Source organism: Nuphar pumila, chromosome 16 (genome assembly GCF_984573655.1).
Source record: "Nuphar pumila chromosome 16, dmNupPumi1.hap1.1, whole genome shotgun sequence".
NCBI classification, from domain to species: domain Eukaryota; kingdom Viridiplantae; phylum Streptophyta; class Magnoliopsida; order Nymphaeales; family Nymphaeaceae; genus Nuphar; species Nuphar pumila.
The window spans coordinates 68,228,882-68,246,884 of record NC_143264.1 but is presented as its reverse complement, the minus strand read 5'-3'; the positions used below and the strand labels follow the sequence as shown (position 1 = coordinate 68,246,884).

The 18,003-nt window shown below is 39.1% G+C and overlaps 1 protein-coding gene across 1 annotated transcript in view; it reads left to right on the top strand.

Annotated features, from left to right (window-relative positions):
* The first annotated feature begins 17,272 nt into the window (after positions 1 to 17,272).
* SHH2 (DNA-BINDING TRANSCRIPTION FACTOR 2) overlaps positions 17,273 to 18,003 on the top strand; it is a 60,103-nt gene continuing 59,372 nt past the window's right edge. Inside the window, exon 1 of the mRNA XM_089991397.1 lies at positions 17,273 to 17,456. Within this exon, the coding sequence (XP_089847523.1) occupies positions 17,403 to 17,456 (54 nt within the window). The 5' untranslated portion in view covers positions 17,273 to 17,402. The remainder of the gene's footprint in view (positions 17,457 to 18,003) is intronic.

Below are 18,003 nucleotides of genomic sequence, written 5' to 3'. Positions count from 1 at the left end.
AACACTTGATCACGTCGGTTGATGGTCGCTCTCAGTTTTTCTAACAAGGTCAAGTCCTCCTGTACTTTTATGTCCTCATATTGAATGGTGTGTGAAGGATCATACACATACTTCTATAGCATGGATACATGAAAGACGTTATGAATTTGAGCATATTACGGTCACAGTGCCACATGATATACTGTTTTGCATATTCACTCCAGAATCGTGAACGGTCCAATGAATCTTTGACTCAACTTTCCCTTCTTTCTAAACCAAAATACACTTTTGGTAAGAGATACTCTCACAAAGACCATGTCTCTAACTGCAAAAGTGAGTTCTCATTGTCTCTGATCGGCATAACTCTTATGCCAACTCTGAGCTAATCGCAACCTATTTTGAATCATTTTTACCTACTGAGTGTAGTGTTGCAAAACCATAGATAATTTCACTGATTGCTCATCAATGTTATCCTAGTAAGTTGGTGATCAACAAGGCCTTGACTGAAGTGATCCCGATGCTCATATGATAATTGTTGTTGTATGCAACTCTACCAAAATCAGGTGCACATCCTAGTCACCCTTCCAATCAAGCATACATGTGCACATCATGTAATTCGGAGTTTGTATTATCCTTTCTGATTGACCATCAGTCTAAGGGTGAAAAGTAGTACAAAATTTCAACTTAGTACTCAAAGTTTGCTGCAACTACCTCCAAAGTCGAGAAGTGAACCATGGATTATGGCCTGAAATGATCAAAATTGGTAATCCATAAAGTCACATAATCTCCTTGACGTACAAGTCGGCCAAACTCTCAAGAGATTAACTGATCTGAAAGGGTAGAAAGTGAGCAAACTTGGTGAGTCTGTCAACTATAACCCAGATTGCATCATATTTCTTTCAAGTCTTTGGGAGACCTATCACAAAGTCCACGGTAATGTCTTCTCATTTCTATTATAGAATCTTAATATGTTGTATTGTTTCACCCAGTCTCTAGAGTTCAATCTTGATTTGTTGGCAAGTCAAGCACTTTGAGACATACATTGTCACTTCTCTCTTCATGTCATTCCACCAATACCTCTGTTAAAGGTTCTTGAACATCTTGGTACCTGTAGGATGGATGGTGTACTTGGTCTTATGGGCTTTATCTAAAATATATTTCTTCAACTCAGGGTTATTTGGCACCCAAAGTCACTATTTCATATGAAAATGTTTGTCATTGCCAAGACAAAAAAAAGTTCCCTCTTGCTGCACATGTGCCTTAAGCTTATCATATTATGGATCCTTTCTCTACTATGTAATAATCCTCATGAGAGTTTCAAATTGAATGGTCAAACTGGACAACTGAATAGCTCCATGACTAACCATAAAGAGTTTTCAATTGATAAAGTCTTCAATAAGCTTCCAACTATTTATAAGATTGGCCAAAATGCCTTCTGACTTGCGGCTAAGTGCATCCACTACGATATTTGCTTTTCTTGGATGATAAGATAAGATAAATTTATAGTTCTTGATGAACTCTAACCAATGTTGTTGTCTCATGTTCAACTCTTTCTACAAAAACAAGTACTTGAGGCTCTTATGGTTCATGAAAACTTTGAATTGTTCTCCATACAGGTAGTGTCGCTAAAGCTTTAGTGCAAACACTACAACTGCTAACTTTGAGTCATGAGTCAGATAGTTTCGCTCATGAGTCTTCAACTAACAAGATGCTTAAACTATAACTTTGTTATTCTGCATCAATACACAACCCAATCTTGTACCAAAAGCATCTGTATATGCCACGAAACCACCTCTACCAGATGGCAAAGCCAAAACTGGAGTGGTCGTGAGCTTTGTTTTTAGAATCTGAAAAATATCCTCATACTTGTCAGTTCACTCGATCTTGACTTCTTTACGTAAGAGCTTTGTTATTGGTATGACAATTCTAGAAAAATTTTAGATGAATCATCGGTTATAACCTGCCAATCTAAGAAAACTTCGGATCTCGCTAACGTTCTTTGGTTGCTTCCAACACAGTACGACTTCCACCTATCAAAAACTAAATAAGAACTAACAATTAAGACATTCATCATTATAATTTGAGAATTTAAGCAAAAAGTGAGATGTTCACCGTAGCAGGGTCCACAAATACTCTATTTTTTGAGATCACATGACCTAAGAACATAACTTCTTCAATCCAAAATTCGCACTTCGAGTACTTAGCAAACAATTAGTGCTCTCTAAGAACTCGCAAAATGATCTGCAAATGTTCCTGATGGTTGATCATATAAAACAGTGGAAAATCATTTCATCTACCAAGTTTAGCCGTTTTCTTGATTTAAGCAGTGGAAAATCATGCTTTAGGTAGATCATTATTTTTATTATAGGATTTAGGTTTTGTCTTCTTGAATCTTGATTAGCTTAGTTTAGATTAGGATAGGGTTAATCTGTAATATATTTCAATAATTGTGGTTTCATAGATTACTTGAATCGACTTTTCTTTATTAGCCGAGTTAGTGTGTCAACAAAGTTTCTAAAACAATTTTTTTCCATGAAATAGATAGTAGTGCTTTATCTGCTGGTCAATACAGATTATTGAACGTCCATTGAATATAAGGTAGTTTTTTTTTTGTTATTGTTGTTCAACAGTGTTTTGTCACAACCTCACTGAAATGTTGCAAGATGAATTGTATAGGAATCGCCGCAATGAGAGAAGAAAATGATTAGAGTTCTAAAGGGAAAAAAGTTTAGGGTTTTAACGAGAAACAAAAAAATAAAAAAAGAACAACCAATGACTTTATATATGAATAAAAAAATATGCTAAGGAAAGGATGTTCGCAAAACATGTTTGTAAAAGTTATGACACACATTTGTGGATGCACATCTAGACTTTATGTAAGTTGCATGTTTTTTTATTGTAGGCTTGTGTCACACATTTGTGAACGTCACAACCTTCGCATAGATACTATACAAACATCGTGTTTGGGGATTGAGATTTGGGTTGATTTGAAATGATGGGTGTGGTTACTAATTGATTTTGGTTTTGGGGTGTTTGAATTTTTTGGAATGGTTGATGTGTTAATTCTTTGGTTGGGTAAATTTGGTTGTGAAAGAATTGTTTGGTTTGTGCGTGTTGTTTTTTAGTTGACTTTTGTGGGCTTTAGGATTTTGTTTGTTAGATTGATCAACAAGCAGCAAAATCACTCAGAAAGAATGATAGGCCCAGAAAGAAAAATAGAGACAGTTCCCTTGAAGGAACAACACAAGAAGAACAATGAGAAAAAACCCATTGGTTTGCCAAAAGCACTTGATTTGGAGAAAAACAGGAGAGAAAAAAATACTGAAAGCATATAACCCTTATTATCAATCTAGAGAGAGCCTTAGAACCCTTATTGCCAATATTCCCTATGTTTGCTGTTGAATCTTTCAAATGTTATTACCATATGAGAGTTCTTTAAATTTTGAAAGAATAATCATTTGTTAGTTGTGCTTGTGAGAAAGCTAGTCACCGTCAAAAAGAATGTTGAGAGTTGAGACTATCAATTTCACAAGAATTCTCTTTGCAATTCTCTAAATTTTTGTTTGTGATTCATGGTATTAGCTTTGTCTACTAATTGAATCTGTCTTGGTTTTTGTTTGTGTCCTGTTAAATTCATCATGTATTCAATATGCCAGGTTTTTCCTTGTTAGTTGAAGGTTATAAGAATTGTGTTTGTAGAACTCACTTAGTGTATGAGAAGTAATTTCGTGAAGTACAATGCATGCACACAGTCACTTTCAGCTTGTTATTCCTACATGACAAGATACAGTTCGTGTGAACAACACCAAGTAAATGTTAAGTTTCCAAGTGTGATTTGATTGTCTCAGCATAGGCCCCGGAGCAAGTCTACCCTCGGAGTTTTATGCTGATGGTATGGCAGGCTGAGCCAGCATGGCCGGATCTTAGTGCCAGGTACGGTTTCTTCGGGATGTAAATAAAATAAAAAAACAAAAACCTTTGTTTTTTTTGCAGTCAAGCTGGGTTAGGCAAACCCTTACCAATACACAAGGAATTTGTCTGTCAGAGTATAAGAAACCATTGAGATAGTTTGTTCTTCCAAATGCGAGTTTGTTTACATGCACTTGATTTAGCAAGGTTGTATGCTACTTGATTGCTGCTTATATGCATCTACTAGACTGAAATGACAAATTCAAGCATTCGACCAATGAGCTTGAAATTCTATATTTAGACAAATCGCTGCCTTCAAAACTGTGTTTGCTGATTGAAGCAATATCAATTAGGGCTGGTAAACAAGCCAAGCTGGGGCTATTGGGGCTTGGTTCGTTAAGGGTATACCCCTGCTCATGCGCTCCCAAGCTCGTTATAAGCCTAGCTTTATGAGCCGGACACGAGCTGGCTCATTTTCTCCAAAAATTATTTCTAAGTGTTTTTTAAAGCTTTATAATGTATAATATATAATATAAAATACATATATAAAATGCTCGTCTCATTTACCTAGCTAAACCAGCTGGCTTGTAGCTCAGCTCATCGACCTCAATTTCTAAGCCGAGCCAATCTTCTCACAAGCAGAGTCTAGCCGAACGGTGAGCTGCTCGTCTCGTTTCCCAGCCCTAATATCAATCCAAAAAGATTCAATAATAATCTAAGATGAATACGCGATGAGATTTAGTATGGTTAACCGTGAATCCATTCTCTGTATGCCTCCTACCTATTGGCAACTATCCACCATATATATTTGCTGTGCCCTTCTTGTGACTTGAGTGATCACACATAGTAAAGTCAGGGAAAAGCGACTTACCCATGGGCCAAATTAAAATTTTATGACCATTACCCATTGATGCAGGAGTGGAGTGGATTGGTTCTGATTTATTGAATCATTTTGGACCCATATCTTTATTGTGGATTTTTTTAACCATTTCTAACAAAAATTGGATATATTTAATCGATCCATATCTAAATTCGATACATTTAGCAGATTGGGATGCTCCTTTAGTTTGTGTCTATCAAAACAGGAAACCTAAGTTCATCAGGACTAGATTCTTCTCATCTATAAATGGATGTGAGGTCCATAAAGTTTGGCAGCTTCGAGAATTGAGATATTTGTCACTACACCCACCCTTCATTTTGGCACTGGGGAGAAGGTGTTAACCCCTTAGTCCCAGGTTCGACTCCTACCGGGTGTGCTGGTGCTTTTAACTGGTGAGCTCTCTAAGGGCTTGGGTGTCAGTGACCCCACCCAGGGTTTACCTTGCAAGGAGGCAGGCCCATTAAGTGACCCGGTTCTCTGCAAGGATTTCCTTGTCGTAAAAAAAAAAATCTTGTTGTTTCTCTTTTTTTCCTCAGATAATTTTAGATATTTCCTGTTTTCTTAGATAGCTACAGTTGGCAGATTTTCTCCCGTGATCTTGTGATCTTAGTATAGAGGTTGCATCACCCACCCTTCATTTTGGCCCTTCTATGATGATTTTCATCCCCAACTCAAGGCTTTTCCATGCGTAGAAACCTTTCAACTTATTCCATTCAAACTAAATGGACTCATCCTAAAATATTTTACTCAAGCTAGGCTAATCCACGGATTTTGGATTGTTAAAGCAACCTACCAGCTTAACTTACCAAAAAAAGCTACATTCATATCTTTCAATTGACAAATATTGAGACTTTCAATTTCAGTTTACATACTAAATGGCATAAAAAAGGTGAGTATTTTGGTGATTATTCCTTCCACTTCATAAAAATGTAAACATAATAATTTCCATTTTAATAAAGTTTAAAGCATATCATTAAATACATGGAAAATTATGCTAGCATTGACTTTATATAAGCAGATCAATCAACCTGCCATAGAAAGGAACTAACTACTCCAACTGCCTAATTAATTTTGAAATCCAGGCTATCAACTTTGCACATAGGGTTCAAATCTCATGGCCGTCACCCCTTGCACAAGCCAAAGTGTGGCTACTCCCTGGGACCAAGGGGTAAGCCCACAAAGTTTTACGCAGCCAGGACAGCGGCAGGTAAAGCCAACGCGGCTAGGTCTCTGAACTTAGGGGTGGTTTCTCCATGTAGATATAAAAAAAAAAAACTTTGCACATAGGATTTGCTTAAGCTTGTCAACAAAAAAAGGCAGACAAGACAGTTGGAAGCCAAGCTCTCTGCCACTGATCACATTCATCAGATAGTTGCCATTCTCTGACTGGCATATTAAAGGTAATGAAAACACTTTTCTAAACTGAAATGAAGGCCCAAAATTTGTTTAAATTACTTAACTACAGAGCTGAAGTCTGTTGCAGAGTTGCTTTGGTCCCTAATAAATAATAGGGCACCATGTGCATATAAAAACTGTGACTCCATTGAAAAAAATTTGTTGGACACAAGATGATATCTTCAGCTGCTTCTGCCAATTGCATTGGACACAAGATAACAAGTTTTTGTTGCTGCAGCTTCAATTACAATCAGTCATTTTAAAATTGCTAGAAGAGGGGCAGTCTTGTTGTATTCAGTCCTGTTATAAAAACGGTATTAACCATAATTCTACGGTTACCAACTACTTTTCTTTAATCAAATTATTAATTAACTTCCAATCTATTTGATTGTAGAATAAACTCATGACACCTTTTTGTTATTTACACGAAGAAACCGCCCCCAGGATCAGAGACCTAGCAATTCTAGCTCTGCCTGCCATACTTATGACCACTGTCCTGGCAATGTAAAGCTCTGTGGGCTTACCCTTTGCCCCCAAAGAGTTTCCATGCTTTGGCTTGCGCAAGGAATGACACCCATGAGATTTGAACCTTGACTGCCTGCCTAGCGACCTTGGCCTCATCCCACTGCCAAACCCTTTTGGGGCCTCTTGTGACACCTTGTAAAATGCTGTTTTTGTTGATCGTAGCAATGTAATATATGAAGACCTTAAACAACATTTTCAGCCTTGTGGGAAGATCTTGCGGTCTAAATTAAGGGGAACTTTGCATTTATGCAGTTTAAGGCACAAGAAGATGCTAACAAAGCCATGAAGGCATCCAATTCGAGGTATTCAGCCTTCTCTATGATATTTAACTGAACTACCCCTAATCATTTTTCACCTATTTAAAGTTTGACATGCTCCAATTGTTCATCTGTGGTCTGAACTTGCAGTTCTATAGTTTGGCCATGCTTTCCTTGCCATGCATCTCAATGTTTGGTTGGCCCCAGATGTAATTTGAAATCATGACCGGGGTGAATTTACTCATATTTCATGTAATTCCAAATCACATATTGCACCTTGAGATTGTGATTCCATCTCTTGTGATTCCAAATCACATGAGCTGCAACCCAACATGTGCTTCCCTTTCTCTTCCCTCCATCTATGATCTGCTTGTATTTGTGTTCTACATCTACAGTTCTTGGAAGCATTCCCATCCAATTATGATATCTGCATTTTGTTGAAATTACATTACGTATATCCGTCATTGTTCTTTCCCTGATTTTTGTTGCATCCAGCTAAACCCTTGACCGCATTGCAGTGATATGAATCACCCACCTAGGCAAATTCTGACTATGAGGGTCGATCCGAATGTTGGGTCCAGGATCAGACAAGGCTTCTCCTTCTGATTCAACACAGTGTGCACCAAAATCTGCCCTTCAGTACTCCATGGATCAAGGTGCTTGCAATCTTGGAGATTAATCCATGGTTGCTCTCTCTCTCTCTCTCTCTCTCTCTCTCTCTCTCTCTCTCTCTCTCTCCTGCGGTCAGCCATGCCGGTGGTATCCTTATTTTGGGGAAGCAATCTTTAAATATTTCTCAACTGGACATTGGTCTGTTTTCATTGTCTGTTGCCCTAACTTTACAGGACAGTGGCAGGAGGGTTGTGGTCACTGTTGTGTATGGCCCGAATCACACTGTCATGAGGCCTGCTTTATGGAACGACCTAAATAGGATCGTCATATCAAATGGGGAGTATCATTTTCTCATGGGAGACTTTAATTGCCTTTTGTCTATCCAGGATTCTAATAATCTCGTTCTTCCCAATCCATCCATGAGAGGTTTTCAAGATTTTGTTAATCAGCATCACCTTTACCCAATTCCTTTTATTGGGGAGCATTACTCTTGGTCGAATAGGAGGATTCGCCCATGCTGCAGAGTTCTTGATAGGGTTTTTGTCACTCCAAAGTTGTTGGATCTCATTCCCGATGTCAAGTGTGTCTTGATGGCTCCCTCTATCTCGGACCATGGTCAGTTAATCACTATTTGGGGGGATGGTTTTAAACAAGCCAGGAGTTTTGTGTTTGAACAATGGTGGCTCCAAGAGCCAGACTTTCACACTATTATTTCAGACTCTTGGAACAAGTCTTCCAATGAGCAGTGGGCAGCTATCCGGTGTCATGAGAAGTTGTCTCGTCTAGCTAAGGATATCAAAGCTTGGCTCCATAATCGAGATGTGGCTAAATTTCATCAAATGGCTACTTGGGAGCAAGAGATTTCAACATTATATCAAACTATGTCTTCCCCGGAGTCTCTATCTGGTTCTCACATGCAGAGTTTGCAGGACAGATCTACTGACTTATCAACGCTTTTGAAGAACTGGAGGGTCAAAGAGGAAATTAGATGGAAGCAACGGGCAAGGGTGAAATGGCTTGCGGCCGGAGATGATAATACTAAATTTTTTCACTCTTATGCTTCTCATCGTCATAGGAGGAATGTTGTCCCATCAATCACCATTGGGGGCGTTTCGTACCTTAATCAACACGTTATTTCAGCTGTCACTCAGTATTTTAAAGATTTATATTCTGTTTCACTTACTGCGAAGGGTGTCATTGGCCCTGTTTCTGTCGGTTCGATTCGGCAAGATCAAGCCAGAATTATGCAAATGAGGTTCTCTGAAGATGAGATTTTTAGGGCCATCAAAGGTTTGTCGGGGTGGAAAGCTCCAGGTTCTGATGGGTTTCATGTAGATTTCTTCAGAATTTTTTGGTCTTGTGTGAAGCCTGATATTATTAACATGTTTGATGAGTTCTATCGCAACTCCAAATTGCCTATTCAAACCCACTTGGCAATTATTTCTTTAATTCCGAAAGAGGATGCTGCCACTGATATTTCTAGGTTTCGCCCGATTTCTGTTATGAGTGCCCTTTATCGGATGATTGCTAAGGTATTGGCTAATAGGTTGAAGGTCGTGGCTCACCAAATTTTTTCGAATTCTCAGTTCGCCTTTATCCACAATAAGAGGATTCACCATTCATTCATCTTGGCCTCTGAAGTCATTCACTCATTACATCTTAGTGGACAACCCTACTTTTCTCTTAAATTGGATTTTCATAAAGCCTTTGATTCTGTGCATTGGCCCTTCTTATTTCAAATGTTATCCAATTTTGGCATTGGTCGTCGTTTTTCTAGATGGGTGAGGGAATTGGTCTCTAATGCTCATGCCATGATTAAGATTAACGACACTAGAGGTGGCCAGATCAAGTTGGGGCGTGGTTTAAGGCAAGGTTTCCCTCTATCGCCTTTGTTGTTCAATGCCATTGCTGAGGGTCTCGTGGTGTTGTTCAAGCGTGCTGCGGAGAAACGCTTGATAGATCCTCTAGTTGTTCCAGATTTTTCGGACCATATTCTTATTTATGCTGATGATATGATTATTTTTGGGCGAGCAAACGTGCAGCAGATGCTTAGATTCAAGCTTATTCTCCAGTTCTTTCTTTCTCTTTCTGGGCTTTCCCTAAATGATAGCAAATGCTCTCTTACTATGTTCAATGTTCAGTCTCCTATGCTTGCAGTGGGTAAACAGATTTTTAATTGTGCAATCTCTGAGTTGCCGATGACATATTTGGGTCTGCCGTTACAAGTGAAACGCCTCTCTTCCGCTGCTTGGGCTCCAACTATTCAAAAAGTGAAAAGCAAGCTTCTTTCATGGCAGACTTCTTATCTCTCCATTGCTGGCCGTCTGACCTTAATCAGACATGTTCTTTCTTCTATCCCTGAATTCTTCATGTCAATTTTCGTGATGCCTGTGGGCGTGGAGAAGCAAATTTGTCTTTTAATGTCGGATTTTCTTTGGTCTGGGTGTCACCTTAAGAGTAAGCGCCATTTGGTTGGTTGGCGAACGGTGGTGTTACCGAGGCGTATGGCTGGCTTAGGTGTTTTTGCTCCAAGACAGAGGAGTATTGCTCTCGTAGCCAAGCAATGTTGGATGGCTCATCAACCAGGCTCTCCATGTGCTCGCCTGCTCCATGCTAAATATGGTGCTCCTGATTTATCTCTTTTTCGCCATGGAACCCGGGGTCTGGCGATCTCGCACTTGCGAAGCATGTGGCTGAGAGCCTTATCGTCCTTCAGAGATCAAACTGGGGATGCTGGAAATTATGATCAGTGGTTGCAATGGGCGATTACTCCAAATGGAGCGTTTCACACCCACAAAGTGTATAGATCGTTGCTCCCCCAAGGGGCAGATTGGTTCCCTGAGCGTGCGTTATGGGGTAAGGGCCCTTCTCCAAGATCTCGGTTCTTGGCTTGGTTAATTTTGCATGATAGGATTCAGACTCACAGTTATTTAAAGAAGTTGGGCTTTCAGTTTCCAAGTTGGTGTGTGTTGTGTCAAGCTGCTGAAGAAACTACTTTTCATTTATTTTGGTCCTGCCCAATCTTTGTGGCTCTATTTAATAGGACGTGGAGATCTCCGAACGTAATTGTCAAAGAAGAGTCTTTTGCGCTTGATCTTCTCCTGGGCCCTATTGAAATTAGACGATGCAAGCGGTGAAGACTGATCTGGAAGACATGGTTGCTTACTACTTGGTGGTTTGTTTGGATGGCACACAATGATGCTACTTTCCGTCAAATTCCGGTCATCTTTAATCATCTTGTCCATAAAATCCTGGTTGATGTATATGCAATATTACGTATGCATCTTAGAGACCTCTCCTCTCATTTGAACGACGTTCACTCAGCGGTGGTTTCTTCTAATCCTGCGGATCCTGGTTGAGTAGGCTTTGTTGTTTTGTTGCTAGCTGTCTGTAGTTTCTTTTCTTTAGCTTTGTTTTTTCTATATTTTAGCTTTGTTTCTTCTGTGTCTGGTTCATGGGTTCAACATTTTGTTGATCTTCATGAGTATTAATGTTGATATTCTTTCGGCGCTCTCTCTCTCTCTCTCTCTTGTGTGTGTGAAAGTGTACTATTTGCATTTAAATCCTGCAAATCAATTTGGGAACAAGGCATAGCCTTGTCTCTAACACGACCTCATAGCGTGCATGTGGATGTGGTGCACGCACAATTTGCTAGTATTACAAATTTCACTCCATTACCATGTTCTCAATATCAATAATTTCACTCCAACAAATAATTGCCGAGGCATTTATGCTTGTGAATTTGGGAGGGTGGTGTATGTTCCCCCCGATGATTCACTGAATCCCACGTCTGTGTTCGGGGCTTTGAATGAGCACCACGTATACAAGCACATGGGGCTCGTATTCCCGTGTATGTTGACATAACTTTGCATCGGACTCTGGTGTTGTTACAAAGACTTAAGTACCCTTTTTTGCTATTCTTCTCATAAAGTGATGGTTTGAGAAAATGACAAAAATGCCCTTCATTCAAAAAAGAAAAAACAAATAATTCAAAAAAAGGACAAACATGTCCTTCATCCAGAAAGTCGAGGATGATGTTGACTCTTCAAAGTTTTCTTCTTCTTTCTCCGTAAAACACTGTAAAACCCCCTCTCTCTCTAGAGAAGAAATCAAGGGAGGATTCTTGAAAAGACTTAAGTGTCCCAAAGATGATTATTTAAGACCCAGTCTTTGCACTGCAGGATTATCCGAGAAAGAAATCTCCCCTGGAGGAGGTCATGAACATCAACCCTCTCACTCTCTCTCTCCCTTCTCTTTCTGTTTCTGTGCACATCCAGCAGAAGATCCTACATTGCTCCATCAAGCACCGACTGACCTGCACATTGACTGTTGTGGAGCCTGATTCAGAGTTTTTACCCTTACAGGAGGAGGGTTTGGGGGCTCCTCCCAGCGTGGGTAGCATCATTCAACTAAATGAGTTGTAGATCCTGATTCAGAGTTTTTACCTTTACAGGAGAGGGGTAAAACCTCATCTCACTCTCTCTTCCTTCTCTCTCTACTTTTGTGCACATCCAACAAATGATCCAACATTTCTCCATCAAACACCGACTGACTGTAGCATCGTTCAACTTGATGAGTTGTGGAGCCTGATTTAGAGTTTTTGCCCTTACAGGAGGGGGGTTTGGGGGCTCCTCCCAGCGTGAGTAGCATCATTCAACTTGAAGAGTTGTGGGGTCTGATTCAAAGTTTTTACCCATTCATGTTTTTAGGCATTAGATCTCATGTTTGAACATCCACGCATGTGCAGTTTGCTTTCATCATGTTCAGTTGCTTTATAGATTATACTTTGAATTCGGGTGTATTTTAGATTTATCGATTTGTATGCAACCAGAGCGCATTTTAATCTGAATTTTTTACTGCAACTTTATGCATATGTCTTCATGCTCTTCACCAAAAATCAGATCATTTTGAGTTTGTTTGTTCCACTTTAAAAATCGAGATTCAGAACCTGTTATTTTGCACCGTCAGGATTTTAGTAGAATCAGGACCAACTTGCGGGAGTGATTTCTCCCTAACCAGAGATGATATTTCCGATCCGTAAAAAATGTTGTTTTTTAAATTAAATCTAGTATGTTTATACCAAATTTCAGCGATTTTTATGGTGTTTTCATACCATTTTTGGGTCAAAAATCATAACCCTGTCACCCTGTATCATTTTAACGGCTCAGATTTTGATCCATTTTGTTTGAATTTTATTTCCCTAATGGGAGATCATTTTTCAATTCTGTAAAAGGGGTTATCTTTGTTTATGTGTCTAGTTCATCCCTGTAATTTTTCAAAATTTTTTATGGTCAATTACTATTTTATTTTGATTAAATATCAGAACCTTGTATCCAGATTTTATAAATATTCTGATTTTGGCCCCCATATCATGACTGTTGTAGCACTTCTTCAACAAATCGCTATTTGATTGACAATATTCTTAAGAAAATCGTTGTTATGATTTTTTTGGGTCTATAATGAGTCTCTACTATGATTTGTAGTATTTTTGGGTCTCCAACGAGCCTCACAATGATTTATTGTGTTGTCCGATCTTTTAACTATGATTTATAGTGCTTTGGGGTCTCCAACGAGCCCCACAGCGATTTGTAGTGTTTTTCGGTCTTTTAACTATGATTTATAGTGTTTTTGAGTCTCTAACGAGACCCACAGCGATTTATAGTGTTGCTGGACCTCGCTATAGCGATTTGTAGTATTTTTCGCTAAACACTACAACGATTTGGGATACAAATCGCTATCCGAATCATGACCAACTTGTCAGGGCCATATCTCCCTAACTAGAAATCAGATTTCAAATCTGTAAAAAGTGGTGTCTTTGTTATGAAGTCTAGTTTATTCTTGTAAATTTTCAGCGATTTCTATGGTCATTTGTACCCCATTTGGATCTAAAACCAGACCCCTATCAGTCTGCCTTATTTGAGTGACATAGGTTTTTAGTTCATTTTGTAAGAGTCATATCTCCCCAACGAAAGATCATTTTCCAAATTCGTAAAAGGGGTTATCTTTCTCTATGTGTCTAGTTTATATCTGAAAAGTTTTATAACTTTCTATGCTCATTTGATATTTCAAACCTGTTAAAAACCGAGACATGTCTTCAACAAGTTATAATTAACTTCCATCCACTCAGTTAAAATGGAATAATAACATGTCTCGGTTTTTAACAAGTTTGAAATATCAAATGAGCATAGAAAGTTATAAAACTTTCCAAATATAAACTAGACACATAGAGGAAGAAAACCCCTTTTACGGATTTAGAAAATAATCTTCCGTTGGGGAGATATGACTCTTACAAAATGAAATGAAAACCTATGTCACTCAAATAAGGCAGACTGATAGGGGTCTGGTTTTAGATCTAAATGGGGTATCAAATGACCATATAAATCGCTGAAAATTTACAGGAATCAACTAGACTTCATAACAAAGACACCATTTTTTACGGATTTAAAATCCGATCTCTGGTTAGGGAGATATGGCCCTCACAAGTTGGTCCTGATTCGGATAGCGATTTGTATCACAAATCGCTGTAGTGTTTAGAGAGAAATACTACAAATCGCTATAGCGAGGTCCAGCAACACTATAAATCGCTGTGAGTCTCGTTGGAGACCCGAAAACACTATAAATCATAGTTAAAAGACCAAAAAATACTATAAATCGCTATGGGGCTCATTAGAGACCCCAAAACACTATAAATCATAGTTAAAAGACCGGGCAACACTATAAATCATTGTGAGGCTCGTTGGAGACCCAAAAATACTACAAATCATACTAGGGACTCATTAGAGACCCAAAAAAATTATAACAACGATTTGCTGAAGAATATTGTCAATCAAATAACGATTTGTTGAAGAAGTGCTACAACAGTCATGATATGGGGGCCAAAATCAAAACATTTATAAAATCTGGATACAAGGTCCTGATATTTAATCAAAATAAAATAATAATTGACCATCAAAATTCTGAAATTTACAGAGATGAACTAGACACATAAACGAAGAGAACCCGTTTTACAGAATTGAAAAATGATCTTCCATTAGGGAAATAAAATTCAAACAAAATGGATTAAAATCTGAGCCGTTAAAATGATACAGGGTGACAGGGTTATGATTTTTGACCCAAAACTGGTATGAAAACACCATAAAAATCGCTGAAATTTGGTATAAACATACTAGATTCAATTTAGAAAACAACCTTTTTTACGGATTGGAAATATCATTTCTGGTTAGGGAGAAATCACTCCCGCAAGTTGGTCCTGATTCTGCTAAAATCCTGACGGTGCAAAATAGCAGGTTCTGAATCTCGATTTTTAAAGTGGAACAAACAAACTCAAAATGATCTGATTTTTGGTGGAGAGCATGAAGACATATGCATGAAGTTGCAGTAAAAAATTCAGATTAAAATGCGCTCTGGTTGCATACAAATCGATAAATCTAAAATACACCAGAATTCAAAGTATAATCTAGAAAGCAACTGAACATGATGAAAGCAAACTGCACATGCGTGGATGTTCAAACATGAGATCTAATGCCTAAAAACATGAATGGGTAAAAACTTTGAATCAGACCCCACAACTCTTCAAGTTGAATGATGCTACTCACGCTGGGAGGAGCCCCCAAACCCCCCTTCTGTAAGGGCAAAAACTCTAAATCAGGCTCCACAACTCATCAAGTTGAACGATGCTACAGTCCGTGTGCAGGTCAGTCGGTGTTTGATGGAGAAATGTAGGATCGTTTGTTGGATGTGCACAGAAGTAGAGAGAGAAGGGAGAGAGAGTGAGATGGTTGATGTTCATGGCCTTCTTCAGGAGGAACTCTTTGCCTCCCTTGATTTCTTCTCTAGAGAGAGAGAGAGGGTTTTACAGTGTTTTACGGAGAAGAAAGAAGAAGATGATGATGATGAAAAGTTCAAACAAACATTTTTGATGGCTCAGGTTTGTTTCGTCGGATGACCATCGGGAGGAGCCCCCAAACCCTTATCCTGTAAGGGCAAAAACTCTGAATCAGGCTCCACAACAAATCAAGTTGAACAATGCTATCCACATTGGGAGGAACCCTCAAACCCTCCTCCTATAAGGGTAAAAACTGTGAATCAGACTCCACAACTCATCAAGTTGAATGATGTTACCCACGCTAAGAGGAGCCCTCAGACCCCCCTTCTGTAAGGGTAAAAACTCTGAATCAGAATCCACAACTCTTCAAGTTGAATGATGCTACACACGCTGGGAGGAGCCCTCAGACCCCCCTTTTCTGTAAGGGTAAAAACTTTGAATCAGACTACACAACTCTTCAAGTTGAATGATGCTACCCACGTTGGGAGGAGCCCCCAGACCCCTCTCCTATAAAGGTAAAAACTCTGAATCAGGATCTACAACTCATTTAGTTGAATGATGCTACCCACGCTGGGATGAACTCCCAAACCCTCCTCCTGTAAGGGTAAAAACTCTGAATCAGGCTCCACAACAGTCAATGTGCAGGTCAGCCGATGTTTGATTGAGCAATGTAAGATCTTCTGTTGGATGTGCATAGAAGCAAAAATAGAAGGGAAAGAGAGAGAGTGAGAGGGTTGATGTTCATGGCTTTCTCCAGGAGAGATTTCTTTCTCAGATAATCCTGCAGTGCAGAGACTAGGTCTTAAATAATCATCTTCGAGACACTTAAGTCTTTACAACCACTCCTTTTCAAGAATCGTCATTTTTTTTGGCACCAATGGAGGAGAGGGTACTTAAGTCTTTGCAATCGCATCAAACTCCAACGCTAATTAATGCTGACAAACATGGGGATACGAGACACACATGGTTACATACATGGTGCGCTTTGGGACCCCCGAACATGAGATGTAGCTAAGGGGGGGGACATATAACCTGCTTTGTGTGAATTTGCATCCAAAAGCAAGATTGGCAAAATACTAAGTACCACCAGACATAGAATTTTCACTTTTTAATGAATTTGATCCCTATAATATATTAGAATCAAGGTCAGACTCGCAATAAACGCGGTTGGGAATAGCCAATATGCCCGGAATTGAGTTGAGACCGGGCTTGACCTCACCTGTTTTTCTTTTATAAACAAAAAACAATAACAGACCAGTTTTGACATAGTGAACATGAGGATCGCTTCAGAACCCCATTAAAATCGATACCATAGCGTATCTACAAACTAATCAAGCAGAAAATTAATGAAAAACAATGTGGAAATGCAGGAAAAAGAAGTAAGAAAGCGTTAATGATTCATCATCAACCTCCTCTATTCTTCCCTACAATAAGTATTATAGATGAACGAAACTTTAGAAAGATTAATCCTAGTAAGGATATGAGATAAATTCTAAACTCAACTAGGATCTGAACAAGATAAAAAAACTAATATCCAACTAAATAATTAAAAAATACAATAATCAAGATGGATCCGAATGAACCCCATGCACCTGGTAGAGTCTCGCGCCTATCATTTTCAGCTGATTCAATACCACAGGGTGTCAAATACCAGAGCCAAAACTAGGCTACGGTATTCAATTCAGATACAGATCTAAAACCAGATCCACTCATTGAAACTCGGATCTAGTGTCGGGTCAAGATTGGCCCAAAAAATATCCGATCCATTTGCATCCTTAGTTGAAGAACCCAACAATCAATCGATAAAGGCAAGCTGTCAAAGGCCCCAAAAGCCTTGTAAAAATACAAACCCTCAGCTTCGTCATTCTTGAACTGACAAAAACGAGCGAACCCCGGCAACCGCTAAAACTCTCTCTCTCTCTCTCTCTCTCTCTCTCTCTCTCGGCCTACGATTGCATTTGCTTGTGTTTTGGGGTTGGATTTGATCGTGTTTGTTGAAGGATAGGGGGCATAATCCTCCATGGGGAGACCACCTCAAAATGGAGCTCCGGCTTTCCGCTTTACGCCCAACGAGGTAAACACACCCACCACCTTCTCAGTTGTTCAATTTTAAGAAGTGGGTATCTGTTGCTACTCACACTTTCTCGTTCAGTGTTATCTGAATGCAATTTTTTTGCCTCCGGCTGGGGTTTTATCTCTTTATTGTTTGATTGTTCCATGGATTAGAGGTGATTGTGTGCTGTCGATTGCTCAAAATTTTGTTCTCATTGCCGAAAGTTAAATATGTTTGATTGCTTTTGGATGTTGGTTGGATGATAAAGCCTTTTCTTTACTGAAAACAACTTTATATCAGAAAAATTGGTATATTTTGTGGTTGGTATTCAGATTTAAGCATGCTTTCCCTTCCCCATTTTGTTGGGTTTGTCACTACTAACTCAAGAAAACTAGAGGGAAGCGTGGAGGTGACTCACTATGAGAATTGAACACACACTGGGTCCTTCTATTCCTTTCCTGTTCCCATTTCATTTGTTTTTCATCAATTTGAGCAATGGAGGTTGATCTACGTTAGCCTGACACACCCGCCCACGTTTCTTGCACGCGTCTGTGATTATAGACAAGCA